This window comes from Caloenas nicobarica, chromosome 3, assembly GCF_036013445.1.
Source record: "Caloenas nicobarica isolate bCalNic1 chromosome 3, bCalNic1.hap1, whole genome shotgun sequence".
NCBI classification, from domain to species: Eukaryota; Metazoa; Chordata; class Aves; order Columbiformes; family Columbidae; genus Caloenas; species Caloenas nicobarica.
Window position 1 is genome coordinate 10,876,218 of NC_088247.1, and position 23,959 is coordinate 10,900,176.

At 37.0% G+C, this 23,959-nt stretch overlaps 1 protein-coding gene across 6 annotated transcripts in view; it reads left to right on the top strand.

Moving 5' to 3' along the window:
• PUM2 (pumilio RNA binding family member 2) overlaps positions 1 to 23,959 on the top strand; it is a 77,889-nt gene that overhangs the window by 18,394 nt on the left and 35,536 nt on the right. For all 6 annotated transcript variants that reach the window (XR_010605917.1, XM_065630956.1, XM_065630952.1 and 3 more), the window contains exons 2-7: positions 11,874 to 11,942; positions 17,551 to 17,656; positions 17,960 to 18,147; positions 18,787 to 18,959; positions 22,177 to 22,447; positions 22,736 to 22,829. Coding sequence is in view for 5 of the 6 variants with exons in the window: in XM_065630952.1 (XP_065487024.1) it covers positions 11,874 to 11,942; positions 17,551 to 17,656; positions 17,960 to 18,147; positions 18,787 to 18,959; positions 22,177 to 22,447; positions 22,736 to 22,829 (901 nt within the window). In the remaining variant the exon portion in view is untranslated. The remainder of the gene's footprint in view (positions 1 to 11,873; positions 11,943 to 17,550; positions 17,657 to 17,959; positions 18,148 to 18,786; positions 18,960 to 22,176; positions 22,448 to 22,735; positions 22,830 to 23,959) is intronic.

Below are 23,959 nucleotides of genomic sequence, written 5' to 3' on the forward strand. Positions count from 1 at the left end.
AACTCTTTAGACCAGAACGATTTTCCATTGTGGTTAGGGGAGAGCTGGAGGGAGGGCATTTGATTCATGTCTTGGAAGATGTTGTATGCCCTGTTAAAACAACGTCGTTTAATATGTTCTTGGTGAGATTTTTCCGTTGTACTAGTGCTGTACAGTTTGGAGTCAGTATCCTAAGTTTTTCAGGTGAAGTTTAAGGTTGTGGCTTTTTGTGTGTTTAAAAAAATCTAAATGTCTTGCAACCTGCATACGTGAGACATCACCTTGTTACCTGCTTGTGACTCCCGCAGTTCTGGCAGCAGGTGTAGCTGGAAAGAGGTAACATGTCTGTCCCTTCTATTTGATTTGAAATAGCTAAAAAGGAATATTTGTGACATACTGCAAGATGTTTTCATGTAATTCAATTGAAAGAAAAGCCTTGAGAACTTTTCTGTGATATACTTTAAATCACTTCCCTAGCTAGAGAGAAGAAAATCACAGGATTGAATTTTGCAGATTTGTATTTTTAGTAGTTTCAAGCACATGGAATAGACATCTCAATGTTAACTGTCATCAGGATAAGGAGAGTAATTGCAGTCACTTGACTGGTGCAAACAAATTATTCCGTGTAACATCTGATCTTCAGAGACTAGTTTCCTTAATCACCGTGCCATTTTGATGCATCTATAGTTTCTGACCTTTTCACCAACATTTCAATGTGCAGCTGGTAGTTTCAGCTCTTGAGATACTTGACCAATTCCCACCCACTGCTTATTGTCTCTTATGCTATCAAGCTGTGAACTGCTACCCCACTTTGCGGATTGTAATACTAGTTATGTCTTGTTAAGTATATTCACAAGCACGCTTGTGCTTTCTTCAGCTTTTTTGTGCTGACATACTTCTTGAGTTAGTCTTTAAATTTTCACCCTTTCTGACAAACTTCTTGGGTTAGTCCTTACATTTTCACCTGCCTTGATGTCTCCAAATACCTGACACTCAGGCATTGTTAAGTGTTTTAATGTGAACAACTACTTAAATCTTAACTTTACCAATTCAGTTTCTCCTTGTATAAGTATTTGTAATTTGTCTGATGCTTAGACTGAGAGCTCTTTGAGGCAGAGTCCTTCCTACTTCAGTGCTTATTCAGTAATTAGCATAGGGAGACTCTGATTTGACACTACCACAAAACAAATGGCATGTGGTCAGCTGTGTATTATCTTTGTTTTAAATATAGACAAATTATCCTGCATACCTGTGCAGCAATAGCTCTGTGTGAGGAATTACTGACAGTAGCATGAATCTGAATGGTAGTGCTGCTTCTGGAGGTGATGGGGGCTGGAAGCCGCCCATGTGGATTTGTGTGCCTTGGAGCCCAGAAGAAAGGGAACCAGAGACCTGAGCTGGCTGCTGAGAGAGCTGGTTGGAGTTTCTTTGCATTTTATTCCCATGTGCTCTATGTTCTAGGTGGGATTGAGTGAGGCCTCATTCCAAACACAGTTGTTATGTGGCTGTGGAATTCTGTCCCAAAGCTAAAACTTGTTTTAGGCATTCTAGGAGAATTTTGCATAGATGTCCAGGATAAGGTGGTGGGAGCTGGTAAGCTTGGGGAAAAATGGTTGCGTATAGTCATTCAGACATTTTGCATTTGCAGTATATTTCTTTCTATTTTCTTATTCACTTCTATTATTCAAGGTGCCAAGAAAATAAAAATATTTTAAGTTTGGGTCAGTGTTTTTTATTTTGCCTAATCTAAGTTCTTATCTGGATGTTTATAATGTCGTTTGCCTTCTTTTTTTCATATGATTAAAATTGGGGCTTATGAAAATGTATGACACTGCTTTATTGCATGGAGGAGCTGCATTTATTTTCCTGAACCACCTTGGTTTGGTACAGTTCACATGAAAGTCAGGGTAGTAAGGGCCCTTGTGTATCTTTGTGAAGGTAATGGAAGAGTTATGTGAAAGCTTTTAATGAAGACAATGGAGATTGGAATTCACAGGTAGCAGAGCAAAGCGGTTGCTAAATATGTGAAAGAGAGGGGCAGCACATATTTGGATAAGTGATTTGACGGAATACATTATTTTGGATGAGAACAAATAACCTGCAATTTAAATACCTAATCAGAAATTTTGCTTGTAATATCACCTCTTTATATTTTATTAGATGGTAATTCGAATGTGGTGGAGTTTTTTGTCCACAGTTGCTGCTTCTACCCACCCTAAGTTCTGCTCTTTATGTGCTGATAGCTGCTTTCACATGTAAGTGCTCTGATATTTTTGTCGTCTTAAGTGAAAAGCTTGAAAAATTCGGCTTTAAATCTATTATAACACAGATTTATTAATGCCAATCTTTGAAATAATTTTTGTTACAAAGCATCTATTACTTTGTTTTGAATCGTAAATAGGCTACTTTATTTCCAGTAGCTTAATTTTCATCAATATAAAGTCTTAGTTGTTGTTTTAGACTACTTTTACTTCCTTTGAAGGGCAGCTATGCTGGCCAACATTTAATGAGATATTAATGTCCAAGCTAAGCTGCTGCTCTTACTGAATTAGAAATGAGGCTTGTTGAATTAGAAGTTGTCTCTTTAGTTACTTTTACAGTTGGCTGGTTTTTTTCAGTTTTTAGGCAACTGTAGAAATCTATGGTTAGTTTAAATACACATCTTGTCCAAAGACAACATCCTTAGAAAACAGCTGAAAAAACTGATAACAGCAATTTCATTAAGTGTCCTTTCCCCTGCTTTAGACAGATAAAGTAGAAAACACATATGCCTCCTATAGTAATTCTTTTAAAATGTGTTAGAAGACACATTCCTTAGTGTTCTCTGTCTGTCCTGGCGGTTACTCAGAGTTTAAAGACTCGAAGAATCAAGGTAGATTTTGAAGCAGACTGGCATATATTTGAAACTTTTGGGTTTTTCATTGGCATTTTATGCTGGTGGTACAGAGAAGTTGTGTATTTTATCAGAAGCTTTCTTTAGAACAACTGGTTTATTCATAGGGGAGCGAGAAGTCTAAAAATGCTGAATTTCTTTGTACTACCCGCAATTCGATTCATTGCTAAAGACTAGGTAGCTCCATTTCTTCCTCTCTGGTTTTAATGCCCACGTCAAGAACATCAGACTGTGTTGGTATTCTCTGGTTTCCCCTTGCCTGCTGGAGGAGGAAAAAAAAGGAAAAAAAAAAAAAAACACCAAAAAAACAAAACAAAACAACCCCCAAACAAACAAACAAACAAACAAAAACCACAAAATACCCCACAACCAACCTAAGCAACAACAGAGCTTGTTCAAAGGATACTGGACTGTGAGGGGGAGGGCAAGTCATGGTTGTAGAAACTTCTAAGCAGGAGAGTTACTGGTGGAACGTCAGTTTTTTGCATCTATTGTTCTTGAAAACTATATCCTTGAAAAAAAATTAATGTTATGGGAAATGCTTTGGCCATATTCAGGAGGAAAGAAGGTGAAAATAAATGCTTTGAAGAAGGGGATTACTATATATCCAGAATTCCTGGGAGTGGGAGGAACTTTTCTGGTATCAGTGCTACAATAACACAAAATAAAACTGTTTCCTGGAAATTGTCAGAGTGACTTTTGTTATTTCCTCAGCCTGACTTTTAATGGGGGGGAAAGCATGTGTGTGGGTGTGTATATATGTATGTACAAAATCTTTTTCTTGATATAAATTATATTGCTTATAATTCAGTTATGTTCCATGGGATTCCTTAAAATCACATTATTTTTAAGACATAATTAAAAGACATAATTTTTGAAACAAATTTAAAGCTTTTTTTTAAACTTTTTGAGCTGCAGGGAGATGTTCAGTTTTGGGTTCTCTGGTAGCAAATAGAAAAGTGAAAACAATTTAAGTACCTAAAGAGAACCCATCAGCAAAAAGAAGTCTTGATTGCAATGTAGAAAGTAAATTTGTGGAAATTTTCACTTGATTCTGAGGCTGTAAGGTCTAATTGTTCTGATTCTTGTTAACACATTTAAGAAAAGCTTGTTGACCCTCGATTAGAATGAAAGTCGTATGTTTCATTAATCTTTATAATACATATTGAGATAAAGTGTCCCTAGTTCCTGCTGGTGTGTAGATAAAATTTGGGTTTATACAGAGTTTTCATCTTCAGAAAAGGCGAAGTTTTAAGCCTTTTTTTTTTTAATAGCATATTGCCTAGAGGTCTCTCAAGTTTTAAGTTTAACTTACGAAATACAGTTTTTGAGTAAGAGCTAATGAAGTAACGAAGGCTGATGTCTCAAAATACCAGTGCGGCAAATTACTATCATGTTTTCTTATAGAAGCAACCATATAGTGTTATTACTTCCAGTGTAGAATGGAACAATAATGGTTAGAAATTGGTCTTGTGAATTCCTCTAAACTTCTGTGATGTTACTGGTAGTACTTACTGCTCTGTTATAGGAAGGCGATGCAAGCCGATGAGCTTAACAAGAAAAGCGTAGATTTTTAAAATATAAGAGATTTGTTATGTACGTATATTAAGTAACAAGCACCAATTAAATCATGAGCGTGTTTAGACAAGAACTGCGATTCGAATTTCATTTCACAACTTAGATTTTGAACTTCTGAATATACTTAGTTTGTTTTTTTGGTGGTGTATTTCTGCAGGAACATCGCAGTGAGAAATGGAGGATAATATATGCATGTCTTAGAGCGCAATAGAGGAAAGGTTAAGAGTCTCACCAAACTAGATGGGATTACACCTAAACTATTTGACGTTGAAGATTAAACTTGTACATTTTCTTGTGTGAAAGACAGTTTGATTTACAAGCAGTAAAGGACCAGTCAGCCCTTTTTTTGAAGAGTTACCTTTTCTCATAGCTCATTTAAATAATAAACTAAAAAATGCATGATAAAAATTATTTTAATTTTTTAAATTAATTTAAAAAAATAATTTCCTGTTTACAAAAACTCATTTTTATGGGATTTTTCTTCTATGTTGTAAAACTGTATATAAACATTTTATCAGTTGCCTCTTCTCTAGACTTTTATTTTACAAATTTCTGCAACATCTATCACCCTGACTTCCTCTTCTGTACATTTCTCAGAAATTCTTCTGAGTAGATAATTTCTTAGAAGATTAAAAGACTTTGAGAAACCTGCAAAGTTATTTAGTATAAACTATACGCTCTACTTCTGTTGGAGTATGTCACTTTAGCTCTTCAGATGGAGCAAGCGATGTAACTGTTATAAATAACTATAAAATCTGGTTTCAGTACAGGCACATTATTACTAATTTATGTGGGGCTCATGGTTCTGCCAGTATTTGACTGTAGGGATCAAAATCCAGAGCTTGAGGACACCTGAGAGTGGTTTAGAAAAACCGGTGCTGACAGTTCTGCCAGTCTAGGGGCAGAGCTGGAGCTGGTTGGGTGGGCAGACGGACACGAGAGCCTGTGCGAGGGAGAGATAAGTTTCTTATGTGATGGAAGAGTTTGTGTTGAGGGGGAACAAGTGCAATTACCTGTTTCTTGGAGCACGTTTCATTCCATAGCTGGGAGGAGAACCCAGATTTCCTGAATCTTGTTAGGCCAAGGAGCCATCATGGATCTCTGAAACAGGTGGCAAGATTTGCTTCTTTTTCCTCTGTTTTTCTTCGTGGGAGGTGCTGTCTTGTTATTCTTGCTCTGTACAGTCTGTTGGCAGAAGACCGTGCAAGTAGATATGTAGCTTACAAACTCAGCAGTGACCTATCAAACATAATTTTATGTATGTTTTTTATATATATATGCTGTTGATAAAAACCTAGGAAATTCCTTTCTCCTCTTTGTATGCTTCCAGATTACTGAAACTCCTATTGAAAAGAAAGCAAGCAAAACGTTTGGTCAGTGTCGTATATAAAAGTGTCAGCTCTTGTGACCACCTTGTCCCTTTGTGATTCAGCTTTTTCAGCAAATGGGACAGTGCTTTTGCTGAGTATATTTTTTCCCACTTGCTAAATGCTGCAGAAACCCTACCTTGAAATCTGCCAGGCCAACTAACAAAACAAATCTAGTTTGTCAACTATTAAGGGCCATATGATGCAAAAGTATAACTCTATCTGAGAATATGAGTTAAGTAGCCTAAAATACAGGGACTGAAGAATTATTCACTTGCCTGTAGAAAGTTTGAGTTGGTTTTAGAACACTGTATTTTAATGCAATGAAAATTGTTAAATACTTACTGAGGGAAGATGTTATGCTTTTGAGACTATAACCGTGAAAATGAGTTACAACTTAAAATTGGTTGCCAAGTGTTTTGTCAGAAATGCCTAACTTGTTTATTTGGACTGCTTAAGGAGCTTGGATGTATTTGAATATTTAGCTAAGTCTGCAGGTGCATTACTCTTCTGTATGGTCCTCAGAACATGTTACCTCTTTCCAAAATGCACATGCCTGTAGATTTTGAATTACTCGGAAGCAACAACTTTTATTAACCAGTTTGGTAGTAAGTGAACCTTTGATTCCTTGGTGCTTCAAAGAGGTATGAGAAGGTGCATCTAGCCAAAGGCAGCTTTAATCAAATGCCTTGTTTTCTCAAAATGTTGCGCAAAATATTTTGTAACTAACTTGTGTACAAAACAGTTTGGTTGTGATTCTAGTAGTTGCCTATTCAGCTGCTTAATAACTTTTGTTATCTGGATGCACTGTTCTAAACCAAAATAAGGACATGTTAAGTAATTCAGCAAAATATATCTAGTCAAGTGTCTGACAGGACTTTACAAGACAGTGTTTAGCTTAATGAAGGGCTGGCAGAATTGCTATGTATTGTGTTTTAAAATACAACTATTTTTGTGTTCTTAAATGACTTTAACTTGCTAATAATGCTACATCTCTGCCGTAAGCATGTATCATACATAAGATAAATGCTGCAGAGAGGACACCCTGCAGAAAAATTACTAGAAAGGTATTTTGCATTAAAGTCATTCAGCAAAAGGAAAAAAAAAAAGCTGAAACATTTGCAATGTAAACAGCATCTTCCCTTTCCAGTCACAGTACTGTAATTACCAGGTGTTTTGTGTTCAATTTCTGTCCTGGTACAACAGCTTGAACTGCAAAATGTGTCCTCTTTTTCTTCCTCAGGTGGTTAAGAAATTCGCCTGGGAGGGGAGGGATGATATTTGGAATTTCTTAATGCAGAAAAAGTGGCTTTCTTTCTGGTCAGCTGCTTTAGCCACTTTTGTTTTATAAAATGAAGTCCTATCATTCTCTTTTGTATTATATTTTTCATTTCGTTATTATTTTTCTTCAACTCTTTTCTTCAAAGAAAGGGCTGATCTTTGCTTTTTGCAAGAAAATGGTTAGAAGCTTGTTTTGAGCAGGATTCAGGGTCGTTGGGAAGAGTACTTGTCCCTGGATCTGAGTGCCTGGATTCCAGAAATTGATATTATTTTAAGCAGTGTTTCTTGTGGTAATTCTATATGACTATCCAGTCAACAGTCCGCCTTGTGAGTTTTGTCCTGAGTTACATCAGGACACTGTTTTGTCACACTGGTTTATCATCTCGTGCCACCGAGCAGGTGCTCCTGCCCCACCTTGCTCCAGACCAGCTGCTTCTTGTTGCTTTCCCCGTGTCGTGTTCTTTTCTAGTGGTCTTGTGGCTGTGGTGGTTTAGCCAGTTCAGCTGGCTGGTCTGCTGAAAACCTCATGCATGGAAAAAAGAAGGAAAAAAAACCTTCTGCTTGATAATGACAACCAAGCCCATTGCAAGGGGAGTGGTAAAAGCTGTTGGAAGGATGGAAGGACTGTCCTGTTCGTCAGTAGTTGGCTGGACGATCTGGGGGTTCTGGTCGATGGCAATTTGAACACAAGCCAACAGTGTCCTGGCAGCCAAGAGGTGCAACCATGTCCTGGGTGCACCCAGCACAGCACGGCCAGCCGGGCAGGGAGGGGATTGTCCCACTCTGCTCTGCACTGAGGTGGCCTCACCTGGAGCGCTGTGTGCAGTTCTGGGAGCCACAGGATAAAAAAGACATATAAAGCTATAGGAGAGTGTCCAGAAGAGGGCTACGAAGTTGGTGAAGGGTTTGAAGAGGAAGCCGTATGAGGAGCAGCTAAAGTCACTTGGTTTGTTCAGCCTGGAGAAGAGGAGACTGAGGGGAGACCTCAATCGTGGCCACAGCTTCCTCACAAGGGGAGGAGGAGGGGCAGGAGCTGAAGTCTTCACTTTAGTGACCAATGACAGAACCTGAGAGAATGGCAGGAAGATGTGCCAGGGGAGGTTTAGGTTGGACATGAGGAAAAGGTTCTTCCCCCAGAGGGTGCTGGACACTGGAACAGGCTCCCCAGGAAGGTGTCACGGCCCCAAGCCTGACAGTGTTCAAGAAGAGACTGGAATGTCCTCAGACACATGGTGTGAACTGTGGGGTTGTCCTGTGCAGGGACAGGAGTTGGACTCGCTGATCCTTGTGGGTCCTTCCAACTCAGGACATTCTATGATTCTATGCTCAGCTCTGTTAGGAACTCAGTTTATTGTTTGAATGTTGCAGTGTTGCTGATTGAGGATTGCCTTGTGGATATAGTGTGAGGTAATAGTGAAATATGGTAGAAATGAGGTAGCTGGTCTTAGGAGTTTTGACAGACTAAAGGTTGGGTTTTGTGTAGGCCTCTAGATGAAATTATTTTGTAAATTTCAGGCGGAGAGAGAAAGAGTGTAAAGTTTAGGAAGAGAGAGCCTGCCAAAAATATAACTTTGCATTTACTCCATGTTAAAATCTCTTTCCTAATGCTGTGGTGAAAAATGGGCTAATACTTGCTGGAATGTTGTACTCAGCTTCTGTGGAAGGGGAAGATGCTTAGGATTTTCTATTGGTATGTCAAAGGAGATGTCGTGGATATGCGTAAGCTGTTCCATCTATTTAACAGCAGTGTGTGAGGAATTGTTATACCTTAAGCCTCATTTGGTGTGTAGTATCCCTTTGTGCATAATCTGGGGGCCCTGTGGAATGATCTGATGTGTATCAGAAGTCTGGAACTGTTGCCAGCTTCTCTTAGTTGGAAAGGCTTATTAGCATTCAACTCCTGAAAACTAAAGATTAGATCTAGCAACTAATTCCAAAAGCAGGTAGGTGGTGAATGGAGAAAGAGGAGTCTCGGGAGTTGTTTAGAGTGAGGTGGGGAAAAAAAAAAGTAATCAACCAAAACCAGGAAAAAATTGTAAATGTTGAGCAGTATGTTTCATAGGCCTCTTTTATTTATGCATTATTCCAGGTGACATGGAATGAATAAAAATAGAGAAAAATATTTTTGAACATCCTGAATTTGAGGTAAAAAAAGTATATCTTAAAAATGTTTATTTCTGGAGCATATGAATTACATGAATGTTGGTATTGAATTAGAGAAAATAAAACTTCCTGGTAATACAGATGATCACAACCAACGTTTCTCCTTCACATAAAGGGCTTGGCTTTGTATGTAGTAGATCTATCTTGGTTGTCATTATTCTGGATGTTTTTTAGTGATAGAGCTAGCACTGAAGAAAGCAGATTTTCGGAAGAGATTAATGCTGCCTGTATTTTCTCCAGTGTGTAAACTGATCTGTGAAACGTGTTCATGATATGGGACAGGGTTTTGTGGGCTGCTCTTTTTGAGGGGAACCACGATGAGACCCGCTTTGCTACAGTAAAAGGGCTGTATTATTATTTCTCTTGCTGCTGATAGCAATAGATAACACTAACTTAAATTTCATGTTTGTAAGAAGGGGGGCAGTGAGCAAAATCTGTGTTCAATGTACTACAGTTTATTTAGAGTTTCAGAAAACTTCATTTTCTGAACTGCTCAGTAAAAAAAGGAAAAAAAAAAAAAAAAAGAGTTAGCTGTGATATTACCCTGATCCTTGGATTGTCTTTTCTTAGAGATTTGGAAGTGTGTGTGGCCATGCTTTTGAACTCTGCTGAATTGCGAAAAATAAGGATTTGGTATTAGGTCTTGCATCACAAAAAAAAAAAAACCCACGAACAAAACCACCACCACCAAAAATAAAAAAATTTTTTTAAAAAGCAACCCTCCCCGCCTCCCCCCAAAAGAGAACCCAAACCAACACACAACCAAAACCAACCAACCAAAAAAACCCAAAAAACAACACCAAACAAAATTATACATCTTTTGAGTTCAGTTATTTTTTTCTCTAACGGTGACTTGGGTAGTGTTCGTGGTAAATACAGTTTGGCAGCTGTTAGTTACAAATTTCATTTAGAGATACTCTTAGGGAAAAGCCACCTTTTGAGACAGAAGTACCTCATTTACTGTTTGATTGTAATTGAAAGTAAAGTGCCTGACTTCAGCATGGGCAGTGGCTTATGGTAAAAAAATCAATTCTCTCAGCCATCTGTGGAAAAAACTATGTTTTCAGAAGTTTTCAAAATTTGAATTTCCGGTTTTTCTTTCTAAATAATTCTTCTACAGTTATTTCTTCTGTGTGAATGCGCAAAGATTTTATGAAACCTCAGAGCTAATAAAAAGCTTCTTTCGCATAAATTATAAAATATTTTAAAAATTCATTTGGAAAAAAAGGCTTTAGCTTTGTAAGAATACATGAATATCTGCTTTCAGTTTTTAAAATAATTAAATCAGCATAATGGTCTTACATGTCAGCATCACTGGGAAAAAAGGTCAAGGTGTTGATTTTCCATCCTCCCCTGTAGTTCACTGTGAAACTAAATTTAGTCTTCAATAGCTCACTGAAATTGTTGGGAATTGGTTTCAGAATGCATCTTAACTACAATGTTTTTCTTTCTGGGGAAATGTTTCTTTGAGCTGTGAATTTCTTCCTCGAAGGTAGAGAGACGCTCAGCCTCAGAAGTTAATGGCTTTTAATGATTATGGGGCAATAACAATATTTTGAGCGTAGAATTTTGAGAGGAGAGCATCTCTTGACAGATAACAAATTCTTTCTTAGGATTGCAAAAGTGTTAGAGAAATTGTTTATGCCAGAATATTGAAAGCATAAGATTGTTTTTTGCTTAGTATTTGAGTATTTTTTTAAAATATGGTCTTAATGTGCTATCAGCTGCATGGAGTAACTTCATTTTGGTTTATTTGTTGGTGCAAACAGATGGGTTTACTGGGTGAAATCAACTGCTCAGGAGAGACTGGTGTTGGGAGGCAAACTTTAATTTTACTTTGAGCTTGAATAACTTTATCATTTCACCCTGCTGCATCTCGCTGTTCAGAAGGAAGGGAAGGGGAGAAACAACTCTGAATTTCCATTTTTTATTTGTTTTTCTGAGCTTGTCATGGCTCTACAAATTCCTTGTGGAAAGGCTTTTCTGGGGAAAGAATGCACTCAGTGTGTTGGGTCTACATGCTGTAGGAAAGGAGGTGGTTTGTTGCAGCAGCAACTCTTGCTTTAGTAATACACCTTTTGTATTTACAACAAAGAAAAAAGAACGCACAGAGGAAGAGTGCAATTTTTTTGGAAGAAAGCACAAGAAATTGTGATAATGCAGTCAGTTAACTAGGGTTTTTTTTTTTTTCAAAGCAACACGCTGCTGGTAGCTTTTGTGACCTGTCTGGTGAGCTTTTCTTTGTTGCTAAGTGTAGTAAGTAACATTGTGTGCAATGGCTCATCTCCTTTCCAAAGGACATTTTATGTCCAAATCTTTGATTTCACTTTTTTTTGCATTTATTGCAAATGTAATATCGGTAATTGTTTCCATAGTGAATGTATATGAAGATTGAATTTTTTAGGACTCTTCGAAGTTCTTGAATTATATTAGTGTGGTTCATTAAATTGGTCACTAACTGCATCTGTTCACAAAATCTAAACTCATTTTCAGCCTATACTGAGTAGCAAATTTTGTGTGTGCTTTCAATTGTTAGAAATCTTGTGGAGTTGTACAAACTCAGCTTTTAAAAATACATTTGACTAATGGATCGCTCTTTTTTCCCCCTTCAGGTTCGATCTGTGGATGAGATGAATCATGAGTTTCAAGCTCTTGCCCTAGAATCTCGGGGAATGGGAGAGGTAATTATTAAAAGCTGAAAATCCAGTTGGTGGTTTGGAAATGTTGGTAAAATTTAAGAAGTCTTAAACAATATGACATGAAGCAAAGAGCTTCTCTTAAGATCATATTGATTTTTCAGGCAACTGAAGAGTTCTGTTCTAAGGTGAAGTTAAACTAAGTGCTTTGCAAGAATGCTGGGGTGGTTGTTGACTGGATCTACCCTGTTACTATGTCTTAGTAGGTGATTGATACACTCAGGGAAGTGACAGGGTAATTTGTTTGAAAGTTCGTGCTGTTCTATGAAATGAGGCCTGTTTTCAGTGTCCCTGTATCTAAGCTGGGGAAGCAATTGTTTACTACCTCTGAGAAGCCAAGGAGACGAAGATCCGAAAAAGGTTTGGCTCCAGAAAAAGTGAAAATGGCATACCCTACCTAGCAGAAACATGTGGTGATTTAATTTTTTTTTTAAACCGGTAATTACTAGATTTTAACCAGGCTTAAGGGTGCTATTGTATATTTTAGCTAGAGAGAAGGACTTTTTTTGATTGGTGTGGTTTGTTTGGGTTTTTTAAGTCTGTGTACTTTGCGGGTGGGAGGTAATTTAAGATCTTGGGGGATGACGTAGCTCTTTCAAAGCAGTTCCCTGAACTGTTTAGAAAGAGATCAGTGTGCGTTAGGGTTACTTGTCCTGTCAGGACATAGTAATGAAATAAAATCACATTGAACTAAGATTTCTAGTACTGATCCTTTTGTCTTACTGGATATTTACTCAATTCAGTTGATAATTAAACGAGTGACAATATTTCAGCTTAACTTTCTTAAAATGATGATAGGACTGTGATCTCTATGGAAACCATAACTTATTGATGAAAAACAAATTCCATGTTCTAGTTGCTGAACATTTCTGGGCTGGCACGTGGCTCTTCTTTCTTGCTTTTTTTTTACTTTAATGAAGCAATTAACCAATCTGTTTGCTTTTCAACAATTTTTTGCTTCATCCAGGGTTCCATGTTGGCTTTCTGGAACCATCTCACATTTGAAAAAGCAAAAATAGATGAAGCCCTGTTCTTTAGAAAGCTGAATAGCCACATTGGATTTTCTTGCTTCCTCCTTCCCTCACGGCTCTTAAAACTCTATTTGAAAGGTAAAGCTGTTAGCAGGGTATCTGTGATAGAGCAGGTGGGTAAAGCTCATACTGGTGTTTGTTCTTTTGTCACCCACAAAGTGCTCTGAGAGACTGAAAGCAGTGAAAGTAAAGGATGGCATAAATCCTAGGAATCAAATTGAGGTATATATGACTGCTCATCTGGATCTTCGCTTTATGTTATCTCAGATTGAGGGAGATCATAATTGTGGAAAGTATTTTGTTTATTTTCATGGTATTCTGTGAATCTGTGAAGATGTTAAAAACAGAAAGCCAGAGTTCTGGTACAGTAATGCAGCATCAGAAATTGACACTATATTGTGACCTCACACTTATTAGGTTATGTCTTTCATTTCAACAGTGTCTTCCAGGTATCTTGAGGGTAATACAGGTTCACATAGCTAGGCAGACTTACTGACTAATTTTCTTAATGTATTGTACAACAATGAAGTAGTTCTGGAATAGATACCATGACTGTTTTAACCTTCTTTTTGATTATAACATTCCAAAATGTTAAAGAAAATGTCCTCATAAATACCCTTGTAAGCTAGAATTGGTAGTTGTACGTTCTTAACTTGCTGTCCTCTGTCTACTTTGAAAGGTGTGAAGGGGAGGTCATGTCAAGCGATCTCACTATTGGGAAGTTGTTCTCTTCCTCATTTTTTCTGTCTGGATAGATTTTTCTCTGAAATTTTTCTTATTCATAATTCTAATCTTTCTTGGTCTTTTTTTTTTCCCCAACTGGGAATCAATACTTGACATTAGGGGTCTGTTCATTGCTAAAATCAAGGCTATCTGTGAATCCTCAAGCAAGTATCTCTTCCATGTGCTAATGTAAAGGAGTAGAGTGTGAAGTCTGTTTTCATTGTACCGTCACACACTAGAAATAGTACAAATGGGAAATCCCTCTGTTGAGCTGAGCTGCATTCAGGTGGGGCCTGGAATCAGTCAGTAGTGGGAACAGGACAGTGTAATATGAGCCAGATGTATGGGTTCCTTGAGCTGTTTCTGTCTTGCAGTTTTTTGTTAATTTATTCTGTAAAGAAACAGACTGAAGTTTTATTAGCAAAAGATCTGCCGTATTGCAGGCATCTTTCTCTAAATGTCATCTTTTAGCTGTTGGATTGTTTAAACACAGGTTGTGCTTCTGGCTCCAGCTCCCAGAAGCTATCATGACCCTTGAGACTGTGATAATATTCTGAAGAAATACTAACACATGGTGCTGTTTCTTTTCTCTAGGCATAGTGGGCTTCAGGACTGTTAGTGTGACCTCATACAGGCATACATAAAATTAATTAGCAAACAGGAAACTAAATGTTTTTTTGATAATGTTTATTCTTAAACTTACAAGATCAGAGCACACACAAATTTCATTTATAAGAACAACCTATCCACTTCTGGTGTCAAAACCTCATTTAGAGAGATTATAGAAGGCTCTGATCTTAAAAATAAATTTTAAAATATTTAAAAATCCTTCATTCAAGAGCCAGTAATGGAGACTGTAGAGTTACTTATCAGAGCTGGTGAAGAGGCAGCTTTAGCATAATTGGTTATTATCTATGTGTAGAAAAGGGCTTTGTTCATCTGGCAGAGACATAACAGGGATCAGTGCTGATACTGAAAAAGACACTTTAGAGTACTGTTGGAAGGGATTAGTAAGAAAAATGGCAGTCTTTTCCATTATTTTGAATTAGGTTTGGATGTATCTTCGTAAAATTTCTCTTTTATTGGATTAAATGCAGGAAATATTGAGCAAAATGCACGTTATCAAAGGGTAAAGCATGGTGATTTTAGCTACTTGTATTAATTTGTGATGACTTCTCGATTAAGTCTTTTTCCAGTAGCCCTAATCAAGTGGGTTCTTATTCTTGTCTGCTATAGAGGAACATGCTTGTTTTGTTTTTCTGAAAAGTTCTCTTTTTTGAGTTCCATAATGAAATAGTTGACAACTGCTTGGGCTGCTCATTTACATGGTAATCTGATAGCTAAAACATCCCTTTAAAAAGAGCATAGTCTGTGTCATAGCCATTATCTGTCCAAAAAAAGTAAATAATAAAAACTTAAAAAACCCGACCATTTATTTAAATATTTCAGAGACTTTGTGTAAAAAATTTTAACCATTTTTTTTCTGTAAATCTGTTTGATCTTCAGTAGGATACAGTTTAAATTTATCCTCTTAGAGGTATAGATGATGCATTATGCTTTGTGTACAAGGTACTCTTTATTCTTTATGTACCAGCGTATGTGAAGACTGCAAGCAGTTGAATATATCTGTTTGGAATTTGAGAATATGTAGTTTTAAAAAAAAAAAAAAAGCATGAGGGGACACAAAGCAAGCCTAAAATAACCCAAACAGCAAAAACCACCACAAACAACAAAAAAATCCCCCCAAAGCAACTTGTCCTTTTGCAGTGAGAATTATTGCTGCTTTCTACCTACCAGTGAACTGGGTTTTTTTTTCCTCTGGAAGAAAGCCTGTGAATGAGTTTTGAAATCAAAACTAGTATTGCAGTGTGTTCTGCTCTAAATTTGTGTATTGTTCTTAGCACTGTGTTGTCTGAACACCTGTCTGATAGTGGAATTTACTAATTTCAGGCTAAGCATACTTTAAGGTGATGCTCATTTTATGACACCCAAGGTGTTACTTAATCTGCATTTAGAATAAATCTTTTTCAAAACTGAGGTTTCATAGATATCATTAAATGTTTGCTTTTGTGTTCTACCACTGTCCTACAAAATGAAAAATAATTAGTATTGCAAACTGGTTACAACATAAAGCTGAAAAGGATGAGTAGATCTGATCTGAAATGTATAAGCTTTTGCTTTCAATTGAACTACAGCTGTAAGGTTCTATTAATCTATTTCTCTATCCTCTGATGACTACACCCTTTAAATTTGGGGTAAACTTAATATCCTGGTGCTCCCAAAGTCTGTCTGGTTGACACCTGGTGAGGATTCTCCCGTGCACTGACAAAGTGTGGGCATCTCTGTCGGGGCAGGTCACAACAATACAACACTCTTGCAAGCATAATATTCCTAACAGTTTCATTGAGCTTCGGCTGTTTGTCGTCCTCTGCCCGAGTCCTTCTGTGTTACTGAATTTCTGTAAGGAAACCGGGGATTTTGGTAGGTTAACTAGTCACAAGACATTATTCCCAATAAGAGCTTTGGGCATCACAGAAAAACAGCAATCAGCAATCCTGAAGTTACTCCAGGGGAGCTCTCATCACCTCTGTTTGAGTGTTAATATTGTGGCCTGCTAATGGCAATCTTATCCTCTTCTTTAAGCTGTTTTCACAAACTCTTTCAATGCTACATTAAGAAATACCTAAAAAAATACACCTGCAAGGTGTTTCATCAAGGCTCATACTAAGCAGCTGTCAAATTGAGAACGGTTTTTTAGTCACTGAAGTAATAGGCAAATCAAAGCACCAGAATGTACTTACTTATTGCAAACAAAGCTTTAGCAGATACATTTATTTTTTTCTAAATTCACAAAACTTTAAATTTCAAATTGAACATTACTTATTTGCAAAATTTAATGGATTACAATGCTTTCCTCAGAGCTCTTCCATATTTTTTTTCAAGTTGTTTTCATTGTAGTTTCAGTTGATGTACCTTGTAAAGTATATAGTGTATGGTCTGAGAGTACAGTTTTTTAATTATATATTGGAGAGAAAATGCAATATGCTGAGTTTGACAGTTGTACTGCTACTGATGGGAAAAGTTAGAGGAATAAAGTAAAAGTAGTAAAATAAAAGTAAAAAGAATGCTGACATTTGAGGTATTTATGTTTGTGTGCTGCTTCTGTCACATCACACGAAGTCTTCTGTCCTTGAACACAGTATGAAAAGAGATCCTGATCTGAGTTGAAACTTTCTGCTTTAAAAGTAGTAATGCGCAAAAATCATACGGCTAAATGTAATCGTGGGCATGTGGAACTTCAGATTTGAATGTCACAGACTTCGAACCAGCAGATTCCTGTGGCCTAAAGGAGCTGACTTGCCACCATGTGTGTTAGTTGCTTTCTGATATTTGGAACATGACGCATTTCTAAGTGAACAGAACTTTACAATGAACTTCTGATGTTTCTGGTTATCATGATAGTATTAACTAAAGGCCAAGCTTTTGAGCCAATGTGCAAAGAAGGCCATGTTAAAGTTTCTGAGAGGAATGACTTGGTTTAACACAGGGATTAATTTGATCAGCTATTTTTACAGCTGCTTGTATATTCTGTATCTCTCCTTCATAACTTCAGAATCTCAGTCTTCTTGGGGTCATTTGAGCAATTTATACAGCATCAGCTTCAGTAACAGAACATAACTTCTAAGTGTTTATGATTATTTCTTGGCAACGTGTGCTTCCTTATGTAAAGCTGACTTTGGTATCTAAAATGAAGTAATTGTGTATCATCTTAATAGTCTTGCTGGTTTTGCCCATTTCTAAGAATATTTTAAGTAAAATGGTTTTCTGTTTTGGAACAGCTTTTACCTGCCAAAAAGTTTTGGGAACCTGATGATTCAGCAAAAGATGGACAAAAAGGGATATTCCTTGGTGATGAGTGGAGAGAGACTGCATGGGGAACTCCTCGTAAGTCATTGATGTACATGTATTGAAAAATCAGTCATGCTTGCTAAATGTTATTTCAAAGTGAATTAATATGATAAATTTTAATTGTCTATTAAATTTGATTTTTTTCCTTGAATTTTAATTGTGAAAATGTATACTGCACTGGTGGTTGTGTGCCAATAACACTTTTTGAAACTGGGGTTTGGAATTTTTTATTTAGTTTAGTTTTGCTCTTGTTTAATATTGTCACTGTAATGAAATGCAAAAAACTTTACAATTGGTATTTAAAATATACAATTTTTTTTATTTATTTGTTTTTAACAGACCATTCTATGTCCCAACCTATTATGGTACAGAGAAAGCCTGGACAGGGTTTTCATGGAAACAGTGAAGTAAATGCTGTATTGTCTCCACGATCAGAAAGTGGTGGCCTTGGAGTGAGCATGGTAGAATATGTGTTAAGTTCCTCTCCAGCTGATAAATTGGATTCCCGGTTTAGGAAAGGAGCTTTTGTAAGTAATGCAATGTGTTAAGCTTGCATAGTTACCTACTATGGTCTTACTGTCTTGTATGGTTATATTTTCTACTTTGTCCATTTTCCTTTTTTTAACTCTTTTCTTTAGAAGGAAGTGTGTAGTTTCCATCTGTCTGTCTGCCTTGGTTGGAGGGGGCAGAAGAGGGAAGTGGTTTGGGAATCTTGGCTAAATAGCTGTCTTTAAAAAAGTACTTTCCTAACACCTTTAAATAAAGGTAGGAAAAAGATTGCAAATAGCTTAATTTAATATGTGTGATGGGCTGTATTCTAGATCTTCCTGTTCTATGTTTCCATATGGGTTTGTTTTGTACTAGGTGTTGTAACTGTATAAAATAAACTTTATCTAATTCGAAGTGTTACTGCTTTAACTGCACCGCTATAGTTAAGGTTGAGTTAGCTCTTCCATTATAAATCTTGGCGTTCCTTTTCACCTTTTGGCAGTTACTAATTGGATGTGGTTGAAACTTGATGACCAAGTTACCCTCCAAATGCAATTTCATTGAAAACAGACTGTTTGTATTGTTTACGTACGCTGTAGTGTAGAATTAGGTCACCTTGTGGTGCTCCTATTGTGTTCTGTTCAATATTCAGAATCAAACAGATTCTTTTTCCTCAGGGCACTAGAGATGCTGAAACAGATGGACCTGAGAAAGGAGATCAGAAAGGCAAGGCTTCTCCATTTGAGGAGGACAAAAACAGAGATCTTAAACAAGGAGATGATGAGGATGTTACTAAAATAAATGGCAGAGGTTTGCCAAATGGAATGGATGCCGATTGCAAAGATTTTAAGTAAGCCTTTAACTGTTTCTCAAGAAGACAAGCATGTCTCTTAAGGACATTATTACAGTTCTGGTTTGTGTGTCAGCTTTAAACATTACCCAGCTGCAGGTTGATTCCTCCTACCTCACGTCCTCCCTTTCCTGCTGTGCCACATGTTTCTTAGGATGTCATTAATGTGTGTGTCAATTCTCATGAGACAAATTCATCTTAATATAGTAATTACTCAAAGTAAGTGGGTACTTTCAAAATGTGGTGAATTAAAGAGGGATCACAACTTTAACCCTTTTAATTTCAAACTAAATTCCTTTCTTTCTATGCTTCTTTTTAATATCTGTAACTTTTGCATCTGATTATCGTTGTAGAGAGTAAGTCCTACAGAATTTTAATTTTCCTTCTAATTTTGCTAGTGGATACCACAGCCTAACACAATTATTTCCCCACAAAATAAACCATTTATTTGACTAAGTTGAAACAATGTATTTCCCTATTCACACAGTTAAATGTCACCTATTCGCAGTATTAGAATGGTGTTATGGCTTGATTGTTTTCTTAGGTAAAAAAAACCAAACATAATTGGACCAAGCTTGAGCTATTGAACGGTGAGCTCCTATGACAGCACAGCCAGCCTGTTTTTTCCTAATACTAATCTGCATTTTTAATTGGGTATTTTTAAAGGACTAACCTTTGTTTTTAAATGACTGTGATGCATTTGTAACTGTCATACAGAAGAATTAACAAGATCAGGAAACTAGAGTGCTGCTCATAAATTTGTATTATTGTGATGAATATGACCAAATAGTTGTGGTTTCATTAGTTCATAATTGAACAGAATATTAAAATGGATGTTTGAATCCCATACGTAAGTATTTCCTACCCTTTAAAAAAATATATTTTCCGGAGGCTAAGGAGGGATTCTTCAAGTTTTCAAGATGTATTATTGAAAAGAATATAATATCAGGCATATTAGAGAGCTCAGATTAGCTTCTTTCGGATGCATGCTGCAATATGCACAATAAACAAGTTTACCTTCAATATTATGTGTAGAAAATGCAGAATAAATTTTGTCCTGCTTTTCTTTACCAGTATCTATTTCAGTTTTGAAATAGTTGCTTGCAAATTACCTTTTGTATTATTTAAAGAGAGAAATTACAAAAAAATATTCAAGTGCAAAAAAGCATCCAAAGCCAGTAAACCTCTCAAAAAAATAAAGCCATTTAATTTAAATGGACTGTATAAAGTGGTGGCATAAAGCCCTTCGAACAGAGGTTTGTAATTGAAGCATTGACACAACTTTAACTATAGCAACAGAACATCACCAATATATGGAGCAACCTCTATTAGATAAACAAATTATTAACAAAGAAACTTTGTCCTGTCCTCCTCCTTGTATTTTTATTGTACTTACATCTTTTTAAAAACTAAAATATGTACTGAAATAACTGCCTTTTCTCCTTTTGTTCTTCACTTTATTGGTACTGTATGTCACTCGGGAAGAATAAGGAATATTAAATGGCTCAAACTGAGGTTTCGTATGTTGAACAAGACATGGTTGATAGCTAGGATCCTTAGATGGTAGCCAACATATTATAGACGATTGTCATGCAGTTGGTTGTTACGTTAAAAAAAACCCTAGTTTAACTGCTTTATCTTTGAAGTGTTTTGTCCACAGTAGTTGTTCATACAGTATTGTTGAATAATCTCACTGAAAGACTGTATAGCTGTACAGTCTTTAGAGTCGGTATCAGCAAATACATTAATGCAAAGAAATCTGCCAGCACTTATCTTGTGCTTCAGTGAGAAACAGATAAGATACTTCAGCTTTAGAGCCCTGAAGAGGGAGGAGAACAGGTAGTACTAAGGCTGCAAGGTGGTATTTTGTATTTGAGCCCAGTTTTCACAAATAAAGCAAACTTAACTGGAAGTTGTATGTTTCATGAGAAACAATATATAATTATGGAGTTCTGCCAGCACAATAATAGTGTTAAAGGATCATAGATTCTCTCACACAACTCCTTCCTAGTAGTTGACTTAGTAGTCTTGGTAGTCTTTAGACTTTGTAGTCTAAATAATATGGCCTGACAAACAAGGTGGGCTGCTGCTCCAAATTAAGGTACCGTAGATCAAACCAAATATAGGGTTGGGAATATGCTTAGGATGTGAATCCCTTGACATCTTACTTTGGGCGTTTCCCTGTAAGTGTTTGTAGGTGCACAGAAATTCCCCTGTAGTCAGTGGAGCTGTAGTCAGTTCAGCTGGTGGAGATGAGAGAACAATTTGGCTTTTACCCCTGAAGTAAACACCTAGTGACGGGTTAGTTGAATTGCCGTCTGTGCTCTGTCAATGGCTTTGGCTAAATTTTCATCCCCTCTGATGGGAATTTAACCACTAGTAAACCTGGAGATGTGTCAGGGTAGCTTTCTACATCTCAATTGCCACCAGCCCTTCATGTTTGGAAACAACTCTCAGGGGTTCGGTGCAGTAAATTATTTCCAGCTCCATATTTCTGTCTTACTGTCAACAGAAATCACAGGCATACGTTTTGCTTCATCCTAAAGATTTTTCTTCTGGAACGAGCAGCTGTATTTATTCTTAGGGAAATTGAGATGAGTTTATATTAGGAACACTTTTTTCCCCCATACCAATTATCTGGTGTAGTGCAGTCTACTAAATGAGTTGTGTAGGAAATGAAATGTTTTAGTCAAATGCTAAATAAGGCAGTTATTCATTTTATTTAAGGTAAAAAAAGTATTGTTTGCTTTTGAAATACGAAAGATACTTGCTATATTGTATGTTTGTCTTTTCCAGTTGAAGTTTTATTGTCTCTTTCTCTCCTTTGACATGAGATGCACTTAGCCATTTCCTTTTTACTTTCTCTTTTTAAAATTTCTAATCAATACAAGTCGTAATAATTCCTGAAGCTCCCAAAATGTAACAGACATAGCAAAAGTTACAGCTGGCCGCGGTTCACTCTATTTCACTCAAAACAGCCTCAAAGATTAGTTTTTCTCACAGTGATTTGAAGAAGTTTAAAAAATAAAATTGTGCTTTGAAATGAAAGATGTCGTTTATCTTGAGCCGTCAATACATGCTGGTTAAAATTGGTCTGTCACTTCCTTTTGTAAAGTGTCTTGAGTTCAGAGATCCTTTTAAAATAGAAATGCTGTACTCTGTCCATGGGCAGCTTTATTTAAGACTGAAGAGTCTATCTTGAATTATTTCTAAACAGTCGTACCCCTGGAAGTCGACAAGCCTCCCCAACAGAAGTAGCTGAACGCTTGGGCCCCAATCCCAGCACCACAGAAGGATTAGGTCCGCTGCCCAATCCTGCCGCCCACAAGCCTCTGGTAGAAGAATTTTCAAATCCAGAAAATCAGAATCTAGATGCCATGGAACAAGTTGGTCTTGATTCTCTGCAGTTTGACTATCCTGGCAATCAGGTACAAATGGACTCTTCAGGAGCTACTGTAGGACTTTTTGACTACAATTCTCAGCAGCAGGTCAGTACTGGACTTGAAAACATGCCAGATTGGTGCTTTAAGTTGTGCATTATCCTCTTTGATAATCAGTCATTTCAGCATATAATGCATTTAATTTTGTCTGTGACTTGCTCAAAGGCAAATAAATGTGTATTTAATCTAGAAGCATATTGACGCATAATCTTCCAGTTTAGTAACTTACTAGGATAGAAGCTTGCTTTAAAATCTTTTTTTTTTTTTTTTTGGTAAGTAAATCCCAGTATATCATAGCCCTGACTTTGAAATGCATCTTTTTTTCTTTTCCAATAGCTTTTCCAGAGGACTAATGCTCTGACTGTTCAACAGTTAACAGCAGCCCAGCAGCAGCAATACGCGCTGGCTGCAGCTCAGCAGCCACACATAGGTGAGGTTTTTGCAAAGTAAAACAGGCACCCCTGGCAAGAGTGAGTGTGTTACTTTGTTGGAATCCTTTCTAGTTTTACCCACAGTATTCTAATTCAAACAGATACTGATCAGTTGGCCCATTTTAGTGGTTCTTCTGAAAACTACCCAGAATGACTGCATAAGACTGTCCTGTCCCTAGAGAAAGTTTTCTGTTGTGCAAATTTTTGCGTATTTTGAACTGTTGTGTACAAAGAAATAAAAGCTATTTTTGCTTTTGTAGCACAATAGTTGAATTCTATGGGGGAAAACATTAAAAAGCTTTTCTGCTACAAGTAGCTTTATTTACTATAATAACAAAAATATGCAATTGTGTTGTTCTGTTGCAGTTTAGTATTTTTGATAATCCAGTTAAAATCCATTGTATAGTATGATTTTGAAAACAAAATTTTATGTTGATTAATTTATTGTTGTTAATGGCACCTTTTGAACAGATAGCCCTTTATTCTTGTGGGTACCTTTCTTTGTGATAGAATTATTCTTTAGGAAGCATTTTTTTCTGTCCCTTTAAAGTAATTCAGTGAATGAATTAAATGCATAAAGTTCTTGGTGTGCTGGCTACTCAACAAGGAAGCTGTATTTTGCTGGCAACAGTTTCATGTTTGGGATGAGGGAGGTTGGAAAGCACATGGAATCAATTATTTAAGGAAGTGAGCTCCTCAGGTACTGACACTGTAGGACAGGTTTAAAGATTCCTGCCCTTGCCACTCTCCACCACGAGGCTATTGAGCTGTTTGCATCTATCTCCTTCCTCTGCGAGGCAAGAAGAGTTGTCAGGGTCAGAAGCAGGAAGCAGCATCTCCAAAGGGATGTGTCCATGTTCTCCTGCGATATGGTGACAGTTAAGTTTTCCCACCGTCTTGTTAAGCTGGATTGTGAGGTCTGTTCAGACAGGAATCGGCAGCTTAAACTGGAGTTTAAAAGTGGCAGCTCTTTAGTGTTATGTAGCTGACTAAGACACTGGGAGCATGGCAGATTGAGATGTTTGTGAGTCCACAGATCCTGTCTTCTGCCTGTCTTTGGCTTCTGGATTGTAGAGAAGCCCCTACTTTGTACAGAGTGACTGAGCAGTCAGCTGAATCTTGCCCCTTT